At 36.3% G+C, this 17,922-nt stretch overlaps 1 protein-coding gene across 1 annotated transcript; it reads right to left on the reverse strand.

The window, feature by feature from the left end:
• Nucleotides 1-312: 312 nt before the first annotated feature.
• On the reverse strand, nucleotides 313-17,609 carry LOC108325905 (protein HUA2-LIKE 2). Its single transcript, XM_017559038.2, has 12 exons — nucleotides 17,115-17,609; nucleotides 15,934-16,010; nucleotides 4,325-6,337; nucleotides 3,466-3,922; nucleotides 2,726-2,834; nucleotides 2,500-2,612; nucleotides 2,210-2,394; nucleotides 1,687-2,128; nucleotides 1,165-1,600; nucleotides 872-1,039; nucleotides 701-750; nucleotides 313-619 (listed from the first exon to the last, which is right to left on the reverse strand). The coding sequence occupies exons 1-11, from the start codon at nucleotides 17,235-17,237 to the stop codon at nucleotides 725-727; spliced, it is 4,149 nt and encodes a 1,382-aa protein (XP_017414527.1). The 5' UTR covers nucleotides 17,238-17,609; the 3' UTR covers nucleotides 313-619; nucleotides 701-724.
• Nucleotides 17,610-17,922: the final 313 nt, after the last annotated feature.

Raw genomic sequence — 17,922 nt, forward strand, 5'->3', positions numbered from 1 at the left:
AGTTGATTAATATTAAACTAAACTATTTTTCTAAAAAATAATGGGAATGAAGAGACAGTTATCCGGAAATCCAAAGGCAGATAAATGGAATTGCACGTTTAGTTGGAAATTTAGAAATCTGAAGTTGATGATTGTCAACCATGGCTGTTGCTGAATAAGCCAAGTGGCCCAAACGACCAAATTGAAGTTGGCGGCCACTAAGATAAGACCATAATATTTGGCAGGGGAAACCACGCATCTAAGAGAAGAACAATTCCATGAGAAACGACCCTAAAAATTGTATGTGTATACATATATATATATATATATATATATATATAAATATATATAAATATATATTGATCTAACTTCTGTAAGGGTTTCCCCCATGAAATAAGTTATAAAATTTGGAGCAAAAAATTTGACACATGAGAACCTAAATAGGTTACCCCTCTCCAACAACTCTACACTTTCACTCATTCTGCCCTGCCCTGCATTCTGCAGAACAGGAGGCTAAAATACATATGTACAAAACCTAGCAGATCATCCATATGTCCTGTGCAGATTCCGCCGAAACCCCTCCAAGGATTCATGCATGTACACAATGGAAAACCACCTTTTCCTAAACAAGACCAGATACCTAGCAATCAACGAGGGAAACATAAGTACCCACAAGAATACTGGTTGAAGGACAGACATTAGACGATAAATAGAAATATACCAGCCGTGGTTTCTATTATTCTGATCACCTAGGCTGCCAAAAGCTTGGACCTGAAACATAAATGCAAAGCGTTTAATATTTTCTATCGACAATTCAATAGGAGCAGAAGAAATTCTCAAATAAAAATTTTGTAACTACAAAGTAAAAATGTTTTGTAAAATGGGAAAGCACCTCTGTTTGAAACTGGAATTGCGTCTTCAAATGGTGGTCTATAGGACATGGAGTTCCTCTGATTCATAGAGCGAGGAGGAAATCTCCACCCATGATCTGGTATTCTGGTAGATTCACACGGATGACAACCATAAGGAGCAGGCACACCTTTTTCCTGATATCGAGGACCTACCACAGAAAGAAACTTGATTTCATTCCATATAATTACAGCTAACCATGGCATGATCTATTACCGACTAAATATGAATATACATGACAAATATCACAAAAATGATCAGTCATCCCAATCTTACCGGGAAAAGGTGTAGTAATATTCCATCTCTCATGGTAATCATAAGGAGGTGGTCTTATTCTCTCATGATTATTATTATAGAAGTTCTCTCTCTCCATGTTCTGCATAAAGTGCTGCCTACTAGAATAAGGAGGGGGTGGTGGAACCTCCCTTCGATGTTCCACATGCCGCTCCCCATTAACAAAAGAAAACTGATTGGACGGCACATGTTGAGGTGGTCGAATAGAATACCCCTTATTACGCATAGCAACACCATCAGTATGTCCATAACTGTCTGGAGGAGGTACAGGAAAACGGTTGAAAGAACAAGTAGATTCTGGCATGTGCATGTCTCTGTATTCAGGGACTCGATTGTGCACTGCATCATTGATAGGTTGGTTATGCCGAGGGGCAGCCATGGGCTGAACCACAGAGGGAAGTGGGTTGTCTTTAAGAGTCTGCAAACGAGCTCGATTAGAAAATACAAAGAAAGCTGAGTTCTTTATTACTTGGTGGCAAAATCATACGCAGTAGTGAAGCTTACCTGTGAAACAGTGTTATATGGATCAGAGGTAGATGGCATGTGGTGTAGAACTGGGGGTGGGGGTGGGGGTGGAGGAGGTGGTGGAGGAAGGAATGACGGTGGTGGTGGTGGTGGGGAAGATGAAGGCACATCCTGATGTAGAGGAGCAAAGGGCGGGGCCAGATTCTTCTCAAACTGCTTTGCAGTTTCTCCACCAACATCAGAAGTCGAATTGATTTCAACTTCATTTGAGGGAGCTACATCTTCCATTTCAAGTTCACCATCAACATCTTCCAAGATATGCCTGTGTTTTTCAATTGCAGAACTCATTTCTAGTACTTCAGAAGTATGCTCTGGCGTGACAGCCTCAAAGTTCCCACCATCAGAATCACTCCATTCACCCTCATCTTCATCTTTAAGCATCCGGGGCATGCAGAATCCAGGCAGCTGAAAAGTTGAGTTGCTACAAGAACAAATGAACAATAAGTGAACAGTCCCAGAAGTATGAAAAAATAAAAGAGAATTAGTAGTAACAAACTCAAACCTTCCATATTCATCAAGCATGCCCTCCATTTCTCTAACAGGGTCATCCAATGCCCTCTCTGTTCTCATCGAACGACGCATAAACACACCAGCAGCAGCTGAATTGCTGTATAAAGATAGTTCCCGGATATGACGGCGGATTACGTGCACTGGTAGGATTTTTCTCTCCAACCACAGCCTTAAAACCTATTGAAGTTCAAACCAAAGGTTAAAAAATATGATCATGCAAAACACATTCGAGGAAAGCACAGTTTGTTTCACTTCAATCAACATTAAACTTCATTTACTTGCCTTAAGACACTGCCTACGGTTCTCTTGTGCAGTATTTCCAGGAGGAGCAGCAGCAGATAACAGTCGTGGAAGGACTGCATGGATAGCAGACGAATATACCCCACAAAAATCACCTGCAAAACCAGACATTTTATATTCAAGTTAATTATCAACCATCTGGCTTTGACATTTTCATCCTTCTCTTTTAGTTATAGAATAGAGAGGAGCAAAGCATCAAACACGTCACCTTTTAAGCCACGAGAAAACTGTGCAATTGAGTCAACAAGAAAAAACAAATCCACCCTCCGATGCATTGTAGACTCCATTTCCAGACAATGAGCAAGAATTTCCATCACCTGGAACACAGCCCAATACATTAAAACTGTAAATGGCATGACAACAGATATGTAAGCCTTTTGTAACTAAAGTTCAACAATTTTAATTAGAAAATAACTGCAAAGTCTATTGAATGAATTTAAGTTTCATCAGTGTCCAGAAGAACTATAATACCAAATGTGCAAACTTCTTAGTCAGATTCAAAGAAAAATTTAATTAAACCCGAGAGCAGAATTAAAAAAAAAATGTCATCAACATTTAAAGAGTTGTCGGCATAGCTTGTTTAAAAGAAAACTACATTTTTACTGAAATTAAACTGCAATTCATAAATGATTAATGGAAAAAAAGGTTTCATTTATAAATTTGTAGATGTGTAATTGGATATGAATAAATTTTACCCTATCCTGCCCATAGTAATAAAATAACATTTAAATTTAGGGGAGGTACAGAAAGAGAATAGGATGCAATTGCAACGCTTTGAGTCATTGGAAGTATGGGATTCTAATAATAAGGTTTACAAGGCTTTCAACTCTCCCACCACAATAACCACCCTTTGTGGTGTGGTTCTTCCCAGGTTCTTATCATATATTCACAACCAACATTTCATATTAGAGGATACGAGGACTTCTTAAATTGAAAGAATCATATTACCTTATCTGCAATACCAAACTTTGCACAGTCAATAGCTATGCGTGTTGCTCGACCAATACTTTCCTTTGTCCTTGTCAATGTCCCAAGCATTGCTTCAAAGTACAACAAAGCAGCTCGTCCTGCCTCAGTTGACTTCCCTATACATCTTGACTGTTGAGTTGCAACATAACCATCTTTACATCCATCAAAAGGACCAGATAAAGTTTGCTTCTGGTGTAAATGTACATCAGGGCTACAACTTCCATTGTGAAGAATATTACTACTGTCTGATGTAGAAACATTGCAAACAGAAGTAGTTGGAGGAGATCCTTGCGGAATGCAATCACCCCCATCGGTTAAGGATGGACTTGACCGAATGTCTGAAATACCCTTGTCACCCAGACAGTCATCAGATGTTGAGACAGAATTCATATCCTCCTGTGGAACTTGACATTTTACCTCTTTCACAACCTCGTGCCTAAAAGTAAAGATCAGACAGAAACATTCTTAAATTGAAGGAAATAATGCATAAACAACTATTGTTTGACAATTGATCTCTTTCATATTCACCATCATTTAAACATGAAGTAAGAACATCGATTTACCCTGAAGAAGTCCACCCACCAAACTGAACCCCAAAATAAGTTTGCAGTAGAAAAAAAAGACTTGCACGATGAATCATCTAAATGAGAAAAGTGTAAGTTCATCCAACCAAATTGGCAAACTGTATAACAAGTTGTCATAATAACAGAAAAAATAAGCTTTGTGTGTATAAGAACAAAATTGTTTTCTAAATTTTTTTTTTCTTCTTTACGTTTTAGGATTTCAACAGAAGAGTTAAAAAGGCTAAGAACTACCACATGCCAATACTAAAGCTTACATATCATTTGCTGTGCCAATATCATCAACTGCTGGCTTGAAGCATTCTGTATCCTCACGTACAGCAACCTCATTCCGAGGCATATCAACATTATGAGGCAATAAAGGATCATTTTCATTCACACCCATCACAGGGTCAAGGCTTATTCCATTTTTCCCTGATGCATCAGATGCTGAATTTGAATGACTCAAAGTTCTAATGTGGTCTTCATTGTTCGGTAGCAATGATGGATCTGGTGAATATTGAATGCTTTCTTCATCACAACATTTTGTATCAACAATAGGACAATTTTCTCCATTTGACTGAATTTTTAAATCAGCTTCTTGGCAAACCATATGATCACTAAGCTCTTCAACAACTTGAGTGGTGGCACCTGGGAGAATATCATTGCTGGTTTCATGCTGTTGCTTACCCACTTGAATAGGTGATTTATTCTCAGATAAAATCATTGGATTTGAATTGGTTGAATTCACATTGATATGAGACGAATCAATGTTGAAAGTATCCAACTTTTGCAGCCCAAAATCATTACATTCTTGATTATTAATGGTAATACTCGGACATCTCTTCACAGCAGATATACAGCACATACCATTTGCTGTCATTATGGTGGATGATGAAGCTTCCATATGAGCTTGGCCTAGCTCAGCAGCATTAGCCGACATGGCTTCTAAAGCTCGATGGAGGCGTTTAGATGGAGGTAAAGCAGCTTCACCATCCACAGAGCTGAATGTTTGATCTTTCTTAGTATTACATATCTGAGTATCGGAACACGGAACTGAGATTTTTGGAGAAACATTATCCAGAGCTCCATTCAGTACATATGAGTCTCCATCAGCAGGGCTACCATTCTCACAATTTGAAGATGTGATAATCTGATGTGCTGAGTTAGTAATAGTATCTTCCTTACAGTAGTTTTCTTGAGATTGGAGAGTGCTATGACGTTCTGCCTCCACAGATGATTTACCCATCCTGACTCTTGCTCGTTTGACAAGGGGCAAGTGCTCATCCCCATCTTGTTCAAAGCATCTTCCTTTTGAATTTTCACAAATATTCTGTGAACTTTGACTGGCATTCTGCAAGCCAGCCTCCTCCTCTGTCCTACAGGTTGGCTTAGAAGCATCATTAATTGCCCTTTTCCTATTGGGTTTTCTTTTTTTCTTATTGACTACAGGTCTTATTTTCAGACCAAGCCCTCTCAACTCAACTTCTGAACATTCAACAGCTTCCGAGAGTTCAAGTTTAAAATTTGAATCTATTGTACTACCCTCATTCAAACTAAATGTATCAGAATCAGTTGTCATAATTTCAGAACTGTTGTCCTCCATGCTACCATTCGAGACAAAAGCAGATGACTCAAAATCATCACATCCAGAAAGATCAGGAGACTTCCTAACACATTTATTCCTTCGCGTACATGCAGTCTGGGCTGCAGTAGTTGATGGGTCACCAGCACCCTGTACACCGTCATTATAATGCAACACAAAGTTTTGGGCACGCAATGGATTTCTAGACCTTCTTACTGAGGTATGTTTCTCTATTACACAACCCTGCAGGCATAAGTCAGTCACAGATCTTTTTCGAGTAGAATAAGTAACTGGCTTAGGAGATTTTACCACAGCAACCTTATCAGTAGGCTCCCCCAATATTGCCTCCTTATTATCAAATTCATCTTTATATACAGCAGCTGATTCATCCTCAGCTGCACCTACTACCTCTTCATGTTTGTTGGTAATAGAATCTGAAGAATTCTTAGGTAATGTGTGCGTCAACTCGGGGGTATCTGTCTGATCCTTGGCAGATGAGTTAACAGGATTTGAAATATCTGCATCAGCAACATCGCCAACAAGGCCAGTTTCATCAATCTGAGATTCCTTTTTTGATTTCTCAAAACTGTCAATTATCTCCTGAACAGCACGACCAAAATCAGCACCTTTTCCATGACGTTTTCCAAGAAGAGACTGTTTTTTCTCCTCAGTAAATGCTTCTACATCAGAAGGATTGCAGAATGCTCTACAAAAAAAAATATCATTTCAAAACTAACATGAGCTAAATAGAAATTAGATGTAATGTGCAAGGGAACAAAATAAATGACTGGGAGTACAAAAGCTTCAATATAAGACCAGAAAACATATTTACCCAAAATAATTACAATTACTAGAGAACTGGTGGGCATTGCAGTGCCTGTGTCCACATTTGTTATCACACCGTCTTATAATTTTTTGTAAATAAAAATACATGCATTATTATTTAAGTAATTTTGTTTATTTATATGAAAATAAAATAATTAAATATATACATTGTACTGAATTGCAATAACAAAAAGTTAAATTATATAGAATCAAACATTTCAGCTTAAGTCTTAGAGCTTAATTCTACAAAGAACGTGGAAGTTGCTTTTTTTAATCTATGCAGGAATCTTCTTCCTTCCCACTATCTGATTTTTTTTGTTTGTTTTTTATTTGCTCCACAATTTATTAATTTTATTTTTGTTTTTTTTTCATCTTTTTACATATGGGTCATACATTATGAATTTTGCATTGTGATTTAAAATGTTATTAAGGATGAGTTAGGAAAACAATTTGTGTACACCAAATGGAGAATCACAATTATATACTGTTAAAGATATACCATTAGAAGTCAAGCTACCCAACATTCCACATTGCAACACAGTGCAATAAATAAGCTTTACATAGAACCATGAATTCAAAAGTAGGTGAAGTTTAGAAAGCACTTATATTTGAATCAAGCCTGGGTGCATCAAAACCTTCTCACTTAAGAGGAACTAAATCCATGGTCAATAACAAGGTCAGAACAAAACAACTAACAAAAGTAGGTGACAGAATCTAGATGGCGAAACATCAGGGGTCATCAAGATATCCACACCCCTGGCATGGGATTCAATATCTAAAACATTTCTAACCATAATATTTACCAGAAGGTCCACGATAAAAGTTTAGCTCTATTTTCAGATCACAAGTCACACAAACTAGTATTTATGTTTTCTCCAGAATTCATGCAAAAAAGTGACAATCACCTTTTTCAATAATTCATTTCAAAACAGCGTTTTGTTTGGAACTGTCATCTGCAATGTTGTGAGGACCTGAGAGTAAAAGTGTACATAATTTGGTAGTATTAGGATAAAAATCAAGCATTTAAGGTAAAAGGGGGAAGTAACTTTGAAACCTGATAAACAGTAGGCAGGTCAAGAGGGTACTTCAACATATATATTTATAGGAGGGATGAAGTTACTCCAAAAGTAATTCTAGAAGAGTGTCATTCATCCTAAACCAACATTTTCATTTAATCTAACAGTTAAAGGCGTGTTACGTTTAGATTAAAAGAAAAAAAAAAGGGTTTAAAATGAAAAAGGCAATGGTTCGCATCGTTTATATGAAAAGGAGAGAGATGCTTAAATAGGCCATTATACAAGACAGCCATGATTACATAAAAAAAGATAGGATTGTTCATAACTTTTAGATGATCCAGATTGAAAAGTTTATATAATTAAAATGAATTAGATCTCAAATCTCCTAATTTATATATAGGCAATATGTTTTATTTCTTTTACAATATCAATCCAACCAGATTTACTCCATAAGTACCAGATACCTAACCAAATCCTAATAGAAATTACATTTGAAATGTCAACAAGGAAACACATTTGATCTTCCATTCCAAAAAACCAAAAAAAAAATTAACTTGAAATAAGATGTATCATTGTCTTTTCTATAATCCATTTCGACATTTGGGATCTAAGTCAAGCCACATTTTTTGGGTTTCAATATTTCATCACGTTTATTGATAAATATTCTCGTTATACTTGGGTTTATTTAATGAAAGAGCAATCTGAACTAATTTCTATCTGTCTTTCCTATACAAAATAAAAAATCAATTTGGCCAATTTATCCAAATTTTGAGTGATGATGTCAAAGAAAACTTTTCTTCCAGCTATTTTGCTGGCAATTTAGATTAGTTTACTTGTCTCCTACACTTCAGAAAAATGGAACAGCAAATAGGAAAAATAGACATTTTGTTGAAAATGCTCAAAACTTGTTGCTAGCTACAAATTCCTCACTAGGGTGATACTATTTTCATTGTTTGCTTCCTCATAAATAGAATCTTCTCTTCCTTTGTTGACAATCACATCCCCTATATTGTTCTATTTCATAATAGTTAGAATCATAAGAGTTGTCCGATTCAAATTTGGATTTTGTTAGTTTATCTTTATTTTATCTTTATCTTTTATCTTAGCTTGTTATTATTCCTTATTTGTATTTTGGGCTTAGCCCATATTTCTTCTATTATAAATAGAGTACCTTACGTGTATATTCAACACAAGAGATTAATCCTATACATAGTTTTCACTATATTCAACATGATATCAAGAGCCTAAGGTTCTTTTGAGAAAACAAATTTTGTCACCTCTGGCACTACACCCGTTGTTGTCAGCGACGACACTGTCTACTGTCATTGTCGGTGACACTGCCGTCGACTGCCGCTGTCGGTGACACCGCCGTCGACTGCCGCTGCCAGTGTCGCCGCTGTCGACCACTATCATAGTCAAAGTTCTAGTCTTGACTAGTGACAACATGGATTTGATCGTCTCGACCGGCCACCCTAAGAAATTTGTCTTTCAACACCTAGTCTGAGTACCTCAATCTTGCTCTCCTAATTTCAGTTCTCTATGTGTCTTTTTCACTGTTGTCCATTGTTCGCTACCTTTGTCCATCGACGTTCCCTGTGGGGGGAGTCTGTTTCTAGGTGTTTTGATGAATAAAAGAGACCATTCTTTTGAAGGGCCATATCTTCCACCTTCACTGAATGTCATTGGCGCACCGACATTTTCATCGTTTGATATGAGGGGAGTCTATTTCTATGTGGTCCAATCTAGTCCCTACAGTCTACCGCTGTTAGTCACTACAGGCCACCATCCGTTACTGATGGCAATCCAGTTCCTGCAGTTTGTCGTTATCTTCCATTGTAGGCCCCCATCAATTACTAATGGCATTCTAGTCCCTACAATTTGTAGTTATCCACCGATGCTGGTCATCATCCACTACTAATGGTAATCATCTTTGTCAAAGTCATCATAGTTGAAGTTTCACAATAGTCCACCACTGTCCAATATTATTCTCCACAGTTGTTGTTAGTTGTTCATCCATGGCTTCTTCCACTACTATCTCTTCTGACCTCTCTTTTGTCATCGATGCATTTGACCCATCCATATATGTTTTTTCTCCGGTGACAAAGATGACTTTTGTTAGTTTATTTATAGCCATGGTGGCTCTTGAACAATGACCTCTTTATCAACCAAATGTCAACAATGCATTCCTTAACGACAATTTGCAAGAGATTTATATGGAGTAACTTCCCAAATTTGTTGTTCGGGGAGAGTTTTCTGGGTTGGTTTACCAATAAATAGCCCCCAGTCGTGTTGGGCTTGATTTAAACTGACATTTTAAGTCAACCCTCAACTAAGCTAAGTTAGTAGCAGCTTTAAACTGGAGTCCCTACCCCCAAGCCAAGCTTGGAGTTTCTAATTTACTCAGGCCTTAACCACTCTCAGTCGAGCTGGAATTATCTCTTTCTTAGTAACCCACTCTAAGTCCAGTTGAAATTCTCTTTTTCTTTAATCAAGTGAGAACCTACTCCTAGCCATGTTGGATTCTCTTTTTCTTTAGTTGGGTGAGCACCCACTCCCAACCGTGCTAGAATTCTCTTCTTCTAAGCCTAGTCAGGTGAGAACCACTCCCAATCATGCAGGATTTCTCTTTTTCTTTAGTTGAATGAGAACCCGTTCCAAGGCACCTTGGAGTTCTCTTTTTCTTTAGTTAGGTAAGAACTTGTTCCCAACAACGTTGAAATTCTCTTTTCTTAAGTAGGCTGAGAACTCGTTCCCAGCAAAAATGAATTGATAATAAGAGTCAATTATTTTATAAGAAATTATCAATAATTCTTGACCAAAAACCGTTTTTTTTTTTGTAATCTAGATATTCTATTGGTGAGGGGTTCCAATCGAATAATCAGATAAGGGTTTTTCAATTCAAAAATAGTAAATGATGAGAAGGTCTTTCCCTACAAATAGAAAGGATCTGATTTCAACAAGCTTAAAAAACAAAGGGTTGAAATTAGCAAAACTGCTCTTTGATCAACTTTGTATGATTCTTTTAGAGAGAAAAAGGTATGTTGCTCCCATTTTTTTTAAAAATTGAAGATTCACATTGTAGTTCCCATTGTTACCTTGATGATTTACATTCCTCAAATTCCTCATTTTTGTAGATCTTAATGACATGTAGGGCTAGGATAGAGTTTTACCAGCCCCCAAGATGGACTTCAATTTGTTCTAGTAAAAAGCTGGGTGCCCTACATTTGAGAACAAGTATAGAGATTGAGCAATCTAACTCAAAGTTAACAATGCTTCCAAAGAATCCAAGTGTCTTAGCCTTAGGTGTGTTTTCTATTTATAAAGTGGTTACAGATCATATATCTTCCGAATAAGAAGATAATATTTCAATTACAAAATACAAAGATAATAATAAATATAAACCCCAAATATTTCTCAGACAACTGTTAATTAAATCAAAACATCTTGTAAGTCTTAGGCCCAATTCCTGGGCCTATAGACTTTGAATTAGCCTTTGGGTGTTTTATCTATCTTCAAATATCGGGTCAGACCCCAAATAGCTAGGACGGTACAAAACTCAATGAAGACCAACATCAGAGAGAATTTGGACATTAGAGAATAGGAGAAGATGAATAGTGTCAGTGAGAAGCGGGAAGATGAACTTGGGAGAAGATGAACCCAAAAGATGAAAACGTAAAAAGATTAACAGAGAAGGGAGAAGATGAAACCACAAGAATAGAGACGAGAGAAGATGAACAAAGAAGGCAGAAGATGGAGAAGATGATTAGATTGAAAAGATATGATGAGCTTTGAGCAAGACCAGCAAATCTAAAGTAATATTTTAAAATGTAGAATGCTCTTTCATTTTTTTTCTCTTCTTGCAGTGTCAACTTTAACCATACCAACTTTTATTTTGTTCTTCCTTTAAAACATTATATTATCTCTTACGAAAAAAATTAACTATTTATTGTTTAAGGTAATATATAACTGTTACATATTTTTTTATGTAAAATTAATTATTTGATATTTTCTTTTTATTTTATTTTATTTATAAAAAATTCATAACATTATTTAAATTAGTACATATTTATTATTTAAATTAGTATATGTCATAAATATACTTTTTATTATATTTTTTACATAAAATTAAATAATATTTAAGGATTCTTTTTTTATTTAATTCTTCTGAAAAGAAAACTAATTTGAATTAATATACATTATTTGTTATATTCTTTTTTGTTTATAAAAATTAATGATTATTTAAGGATTTTGTTCATTTTATTTATCAGGTTATACAGGTTATGCATCTTACTATTCAAAATATAAGGAAAACGATTCACAATTCGAATCTCGATTCAACAACCACGTTCTATTTCCACAGGAACCTCTATTTCATGTCTCTCCAATTGTCAACCTCTATGAAATTCTAAATCAACTCACTTCTCAAAGTCCCTCTCTTCCTCCAAGTTCACAAGAACCATCATAACCTCCTTGGATCACTTATCAACAAAGAACACAAGATTCGTTCGATGTTACCCAATCAGTCCTCTTCTTCAAGACCTTCACTGCCGCCTACCCATACTACAGCTCCAGATAATGAAGATCCTGGCTAGCCCATAACTCCTCAAAAAGGTATTCGCTCCACCAAAAATCCCCATCATATTCACAGTTTTCTAAGCTATGATTAGTTGTCTCCTCCTTTTCCCACTTTGTCTCATTTGTGTCCTCTATTGCTATCCCTAAAATTGTACCTTGCACACTTAATCATCCTAGATGACAACAAGCCATGATTAACTAAATGAAGGTTCTTGACCAGAACCAGACATGGGAGTTTGTTCCTCTTCCTCCTGGAAAGAATATTTTTAGAAACAGATAGGTTTACGCAATTAATGTTCAGCCATATGGTCAAATTGACAGCCTTAAATAAAGACAGGTTTCCAAATATACAGTCTTGATTATGGCGATAATTTTCTTCTATGACAAAAATGAACACTGTCAAACTTTCCTATATCATGGCCAAAATTGCAGAGTAGTGTACAAAAGCAACAACAGAGTAAGCTGGTGGCCAACCACTGCATCAAGCGTGGAAGTTGCTTAAACAAAGCAACAATTGTGAAACACACGCATGGTTTTATGGGGAAAGAGATGTGTGATATCTTCTTAGCTCTATGTGCGCAATGATTTTTATGCAAGAAATAACAACCAAGCTCAGCCCATACTTTAATCTCTGCAGCAAGGACATTGAATCATAATTCAAATTAATTGAGAATCACAAGGACCAATTTTAGAATCATGAACTGTAAATCATATTGAATCATAGGATTCAGAAATTTATTGAAAATAATTTCAAATGTATCAAATTATCCCATCGAAATTCATAAGTCAATGTAAAAAACTTTCTTACATATTTAAATATAATATAATTAAGGTGATTAGATACATGAAATGATTGGTGTAACACTGGCTGAGGAAAAGATGACAGAAAACCAATTACATTGATATGGAAACATACAAAGAAGACCAAAAGAGGACCAATCAAAAGAATAAAATGTACTACTTTCGAGAAAGAGGGAGGGGATCAAAATAGACTTAAGAGAAAGTTTTCACGGGAAATCTCATGATGAATAATATTCCTAAAATTTACCTTTTTAACCATGTCAAATAGTGTCCATGCAGCAGACCACAATTGGTGGGATAGGGCTTTGTTGCCGTTAAATGAATCAAAATCGGTTTCATTTTCTAATCAAACTCATATTACTTGTTTATTAGGATATTATTTAAAATCAAACTTATATTCCTATTCTACAGGTAGCTAAAAGAAAAATATGAAACTGAAAACTACCCAATAGAAAGAAGAATGACATTGTAACATGGAGAGTTCAAAAAATATAAAAACACATCATTTTTACAGGAGCCGTTTTAGCTTCATGTCTTAGTTTTATGATTTTGAGTGACATCAAGCTGTTCTCTTTACTCAACTGTGATCAGCACAGTAGCTGTAGATGCAGCTTCTCAGAACCATTCCGGAAATGGAATCACAAATTTCCATTTGATTTAGAAAAATTCTGGCAATTCAGGTGAAGACCCTGACCATATTCACCAATTGGTTCGTGTCACTGTAGTGAAGCACGCAAATTTGCACAATTCACATAAAAAATCAAACTGTTTCTATTATCATGTGCAGACACATCACAGCCATATATACTCACAACTAAAAACGACCACCGCACAAATACAATAATGATTGGAGCCCAAGAGTGACTGACTAGCATATGGCCACAGCCCAAGATTCACGACTCAGTTATAGTGCCACTATTTGGCTTGATCTACAACAGTTGCTAAATCGCATCAGACTTGGTATGGAAAACAATATGCAGTCCCCAAAAAGTATCATATATGCCAAAACCATAAAATATAGTTGTGATTTAAGCATATGAACCTCAATTATCTCAGGGTAGGACACTTTATATTACCAGATGGCAGAGGGTTAGACCAAGGTAAGGTAGAAAGCAGTGCACCCACCCAAAATATGTTATTGTGACTTAGGTGTATACCGGAAGGCAAAGTTACATCAGAGATAAAAAAAAATCCTATACAAACTTAATGAATTTGTATCACACCTAACTGATACCTAAAATTCAAATTACTGAAGACTTGTGACATGCTCGCCATTCAAATAACTAGAGGAACAGAGAATGAAACACTTAACACTGGAAATATGATAAAAAAAGCTTGAGGGATTGATTATCTCTTAGCTGCCCTTTGTTATTCATAGAAGGAAATTACATCAGGAATACCAAGTACAAGAAAAGGCTATATCTAGGTAATTAATGCTAATAAGGAAAACAGCCTTTTAGGGCAGACTACTTAAACCAACTAAACAAGTTATATAACCAAGGAAAATTATTCTAACAGAAACTATCTTAATCTTGCATATAAAAGTATGGCTGGGCTTGAGGAACAGTAGAAAATAAGAGAATATACACCCAAGAGTGAAGAATAACTAAGATCAAAACTTCCTTTATCATCACATTTCTATCCCTTTAATGTTTATAGATACACCAACAAAAAATAATGTTAAGGGAGATTAAAAAAATCACAATGTATATAAATACCATGTCCTGGTAATTTGCAACTCGGCCTGATTCTCAACCAAAAAACATCCTAGTTGATAATATTCTAAACTAGGGTTTTGACCAAAATATACAGATGCCATATAACATCAAGCAAGCTAAAGGTAACTATCACAACAGCACTATCCTTATAAGTGGCCTTTGATGACTGTAAATCATCAGCTTGTACCTTCCAAAAACAATATTGAAATAGGCAGCGCACTATCAAATAATCCAATAGCAGATATAAAAAAAGAGAAAATAATGATAAATATTAAAAACAAACATAATATATATCACCTACCTGACTAGTTCTGGGGAACAATGTTGGTAAAGAAGGGAAATTATTAACTAATAATTATCTAGAAAATATCACTCATTGAGATTTCAACAAGACAACCACAATGAACAGTACTAGTTAGCATGACATCCATAATTCATCGTGATATTGTGGATATCTTACATGTAACACAAGCAAATTAGTGGTTACAATAAATATGAAAGAATGGGTAAGCTATTGTAAATTTTAATCAACTATGAGGTAAGCTAATAGGATACAGTTAAGAAAATTAAATGACTTGGGATAAAATGCTAAAGTATTAAACTGCACTCAGCAACTGAACACATTTATATATAAAAAAGGAGTACAATTTAAAAGGAGGGGACAAGTTCAGACAAGGAGAACCTGCTCTAACACAGGCTTTTCAAAACACGAAACAAAACATATTTTTATGTAATCTATAAAATACAATCCTGACAACAATAGATAAATATTGTTTTTCTAACGGATAGAATAAGTTTATCCTGTTTGATTGTCACATCCTGTTCATTAACTCAAAATTTGAGGCAGCCAGAGATGGGTTAAGAACAAATAGGATAGGAGAAAGAAAAGTCACCCCCTTCCCTCACTTACGTAACTTCTTTATTCCATTCCACCATTACTATAATTGTGGACGTTGCTGCACAATCACCACTGTTGCCACAACTGCTGCAATTCATGCCACCTCTACCACCATTACAGCAACTATGCAACGTAACCATTGACCCACTACTATCACCATCTCCATGATCACAATCCCAGCCACAACCACCACTTTTCACAGGAATAACTTCGTTATTTGCAAACAATTTATATTACCATCTATCAGACTATTTTGTGGGTACCAAACACACAATATTAGTCAGTCATCTTACTTTGTCCATCCTATCCTATCCACACTACCAAACAAGTACTAGGCTTCACAATTACATTGATTATGAAATTTGAACAAAGTATATATGATTTTGAAAGTTATGCTATGCTATACAAATCAATTGCCACAACAACCACACTATCGTCATTCAAGCTACCAAATAGTTCGAATACTTACATTTGTTGCGTTCCAAAGAAGTAAACAAGCACCTTCTTCCAATCAGTAGAGTAACCCCACTTCTCTGGCTCACTTACCTGCCACCAGCAAAGAACTGCGTAGGTTAAAGGAGGTAGCTACTACAAAAAGGAAGGCGAACCAAAAAAAAAAAAGAAATACAGTTTTAGAACCTAAGGCCCCTTTTCCCACCGTGATTTATTAAGGTGAGTTTGGTAAGAGTGTAAAGGGGGTTGAGGTAAGGTGTGAAATTTGAGAGAATAAATTTCAGTAAGTAAAATGCATGTTCCATTAGAGTGAAAACAGAAACGAAAGTTACAGAAGTAACTTCTTTTTCTAAAATTAAAGTGAAAAACTTACACTAAGCCTAACAGGTGGATAAAATTTCCGAATCTCGCACTCTCTCGCACTATTGACTTACATATCTCACTTTAAATCCCTCACTACTACATTGTAAGAATCTCTCTTCCTCAGCAAAGCTCTCTCAACAAATAAGCAGGGGCCATCAAAACCCATCCGTTATCCTCACATTGTTAGGAAACTGGGTTGCAGACAGGAGACCTTTGGTTCTCCGATCAACATTCAGACTCTATATAAACATGCCTAAATGAAAAAAGCAAAAACAAGATGAAAATGGCTTGAAAATCGTCTCATTCATAAGCATACCAAACCCAATGTTATAGAAGCGGTAAATATTCAAAAAAAAAAAATTTCTGCGAGGAGGAGAAACAGGAAAGTCAAAGCTCCAGATGGTTTCAGCCTATGTTTACTAGTTTCCATTTTCTCCCCCTTGCTACCAAAGAAAAGTCGCCTTTTCCGTCAGAAGCAATAAAAACTTCAGAAATCACAATTAAATTTTTAAAACCTGCTAAACCCATTTCAGTTATGCACAACATATTCATCTAAGCAAAACCACGAAGCGTACAAAACACATATACGACATAGAAAGTTTCAGACTTTAAACTCAATCCATCTTCTATTACAATAATCTAGAAAAAACACAAGAATACGGAATTCAATCATGGATCCACAATCGTCGCGGAAATTGTCACACTAAACCAAGAATCCTAACCCTACTCAACATGCAACCCCCGATGCAACCCCAAAAGGCACATTCAAACAGCACAGTCAAAAGAAAAAGACAAATTTTCACAAAAATTCACAAAGAAAAATGAGGAACCAACCGTGGCAGGCCATGCAGGGAAGCCCTTGACTTTGGCTAGCACAAGATCGCCCACTTTCCACTGCCGGCAGGCGGCAGCCGCCGCCGCCGCCTTACTGACGCCCTTTCTGCGGCTAGGCGCCATGGTAGGAAGCCTACAGTCAAATGAGGGGAAGAAGTGATATGAACTGAATCGAGCACCGAATACGGTCGATAAAGGAATGGTTAGGCAGTGTTTGATATTCAGTGACGGATTTGGCAGGCATTGAAACGCAAGGGATTTGGGGGGGAGCAGAGGGAGAGGGAGAGGGAGAGGGAGGGTGTTGGAAAGAGTGTGAAAACGCAAACCCTAATTGAGAGAGAAAGAGAGGGAGATAGAAGGGGATTTCGGGGACGCAGGTAGAATTTTTTTTCAGAGATATGAGTTGGTTAGGTGGAAGCAAGACACGGAGTATGGGCTTCTTGCAAGGGTGAAGTGGGCTAACGTGCGCTCCGTGCTGACTGTGGAAAATTGATAAAGATGAGATATGCTTTCTGATCATTCATTTTGTTTTTGGTATACTTCCGTGCACGTGACTACAGCATTTCCAATACATTCCATGCTATGGGCTGTTCTCCCCGGATTCAAACTTCACACGTTCTTCTTCCTGCACCCCCATCATATTTTTCCTGCTTCCTATTCTTTAGGATTTTATTTTCTGTAACACACTAAATTAATTTTGAAAACATTTTTCCAAAAGATACTCATCCATTTTTCTTGAAGACACTCATCCACTCTCCCAAAACTTTGAAAGAATGCAGGAAGAAAATTGAAAGGGTGTAAATAGAAA

This window comes from Vigna angularis, chromosome 3 (assembly GCF_016808095.1).
Source record: "Vigna angularis cultivar LongXiaoDou No.4 chromosome 3, ASM1680809v1, whole genome shotgun sequence".
Classification (NCBI taxonomy): domain Eukaryota; kingdom Viridiplantae; phylum Streptophyta; class Magnoliopsida; order Fabales; family Fabaceae; genus Vigna; species Vigna angularis.

Bases quoted from the DNA above. Each gene is read 5' to 3' on its own strand.
- LOC108325905 (XM_017559038.2), bottom strand. From the start codon at position 17,237: ATGGCGCCTAGCCGCAGAAAGGGCGTCAGTAAGGCGGCGGCGGCGGCT. The intron at 2,613-2,725 runs GTGACGTGTTTG...CTGGTTTTGCAG, and splicing joins GTTTTCTCGTGGCTTAAAAG to GTGATTTTTGTGGGGTATAT. The intron at 2,395-2,499 runs GCAAGTAAATGA...GAACTTCAATAG, and splicing joins ACCGTAGGCAGTGTCTTAAG to GTTTTAAGGCTGTGGTTGGA.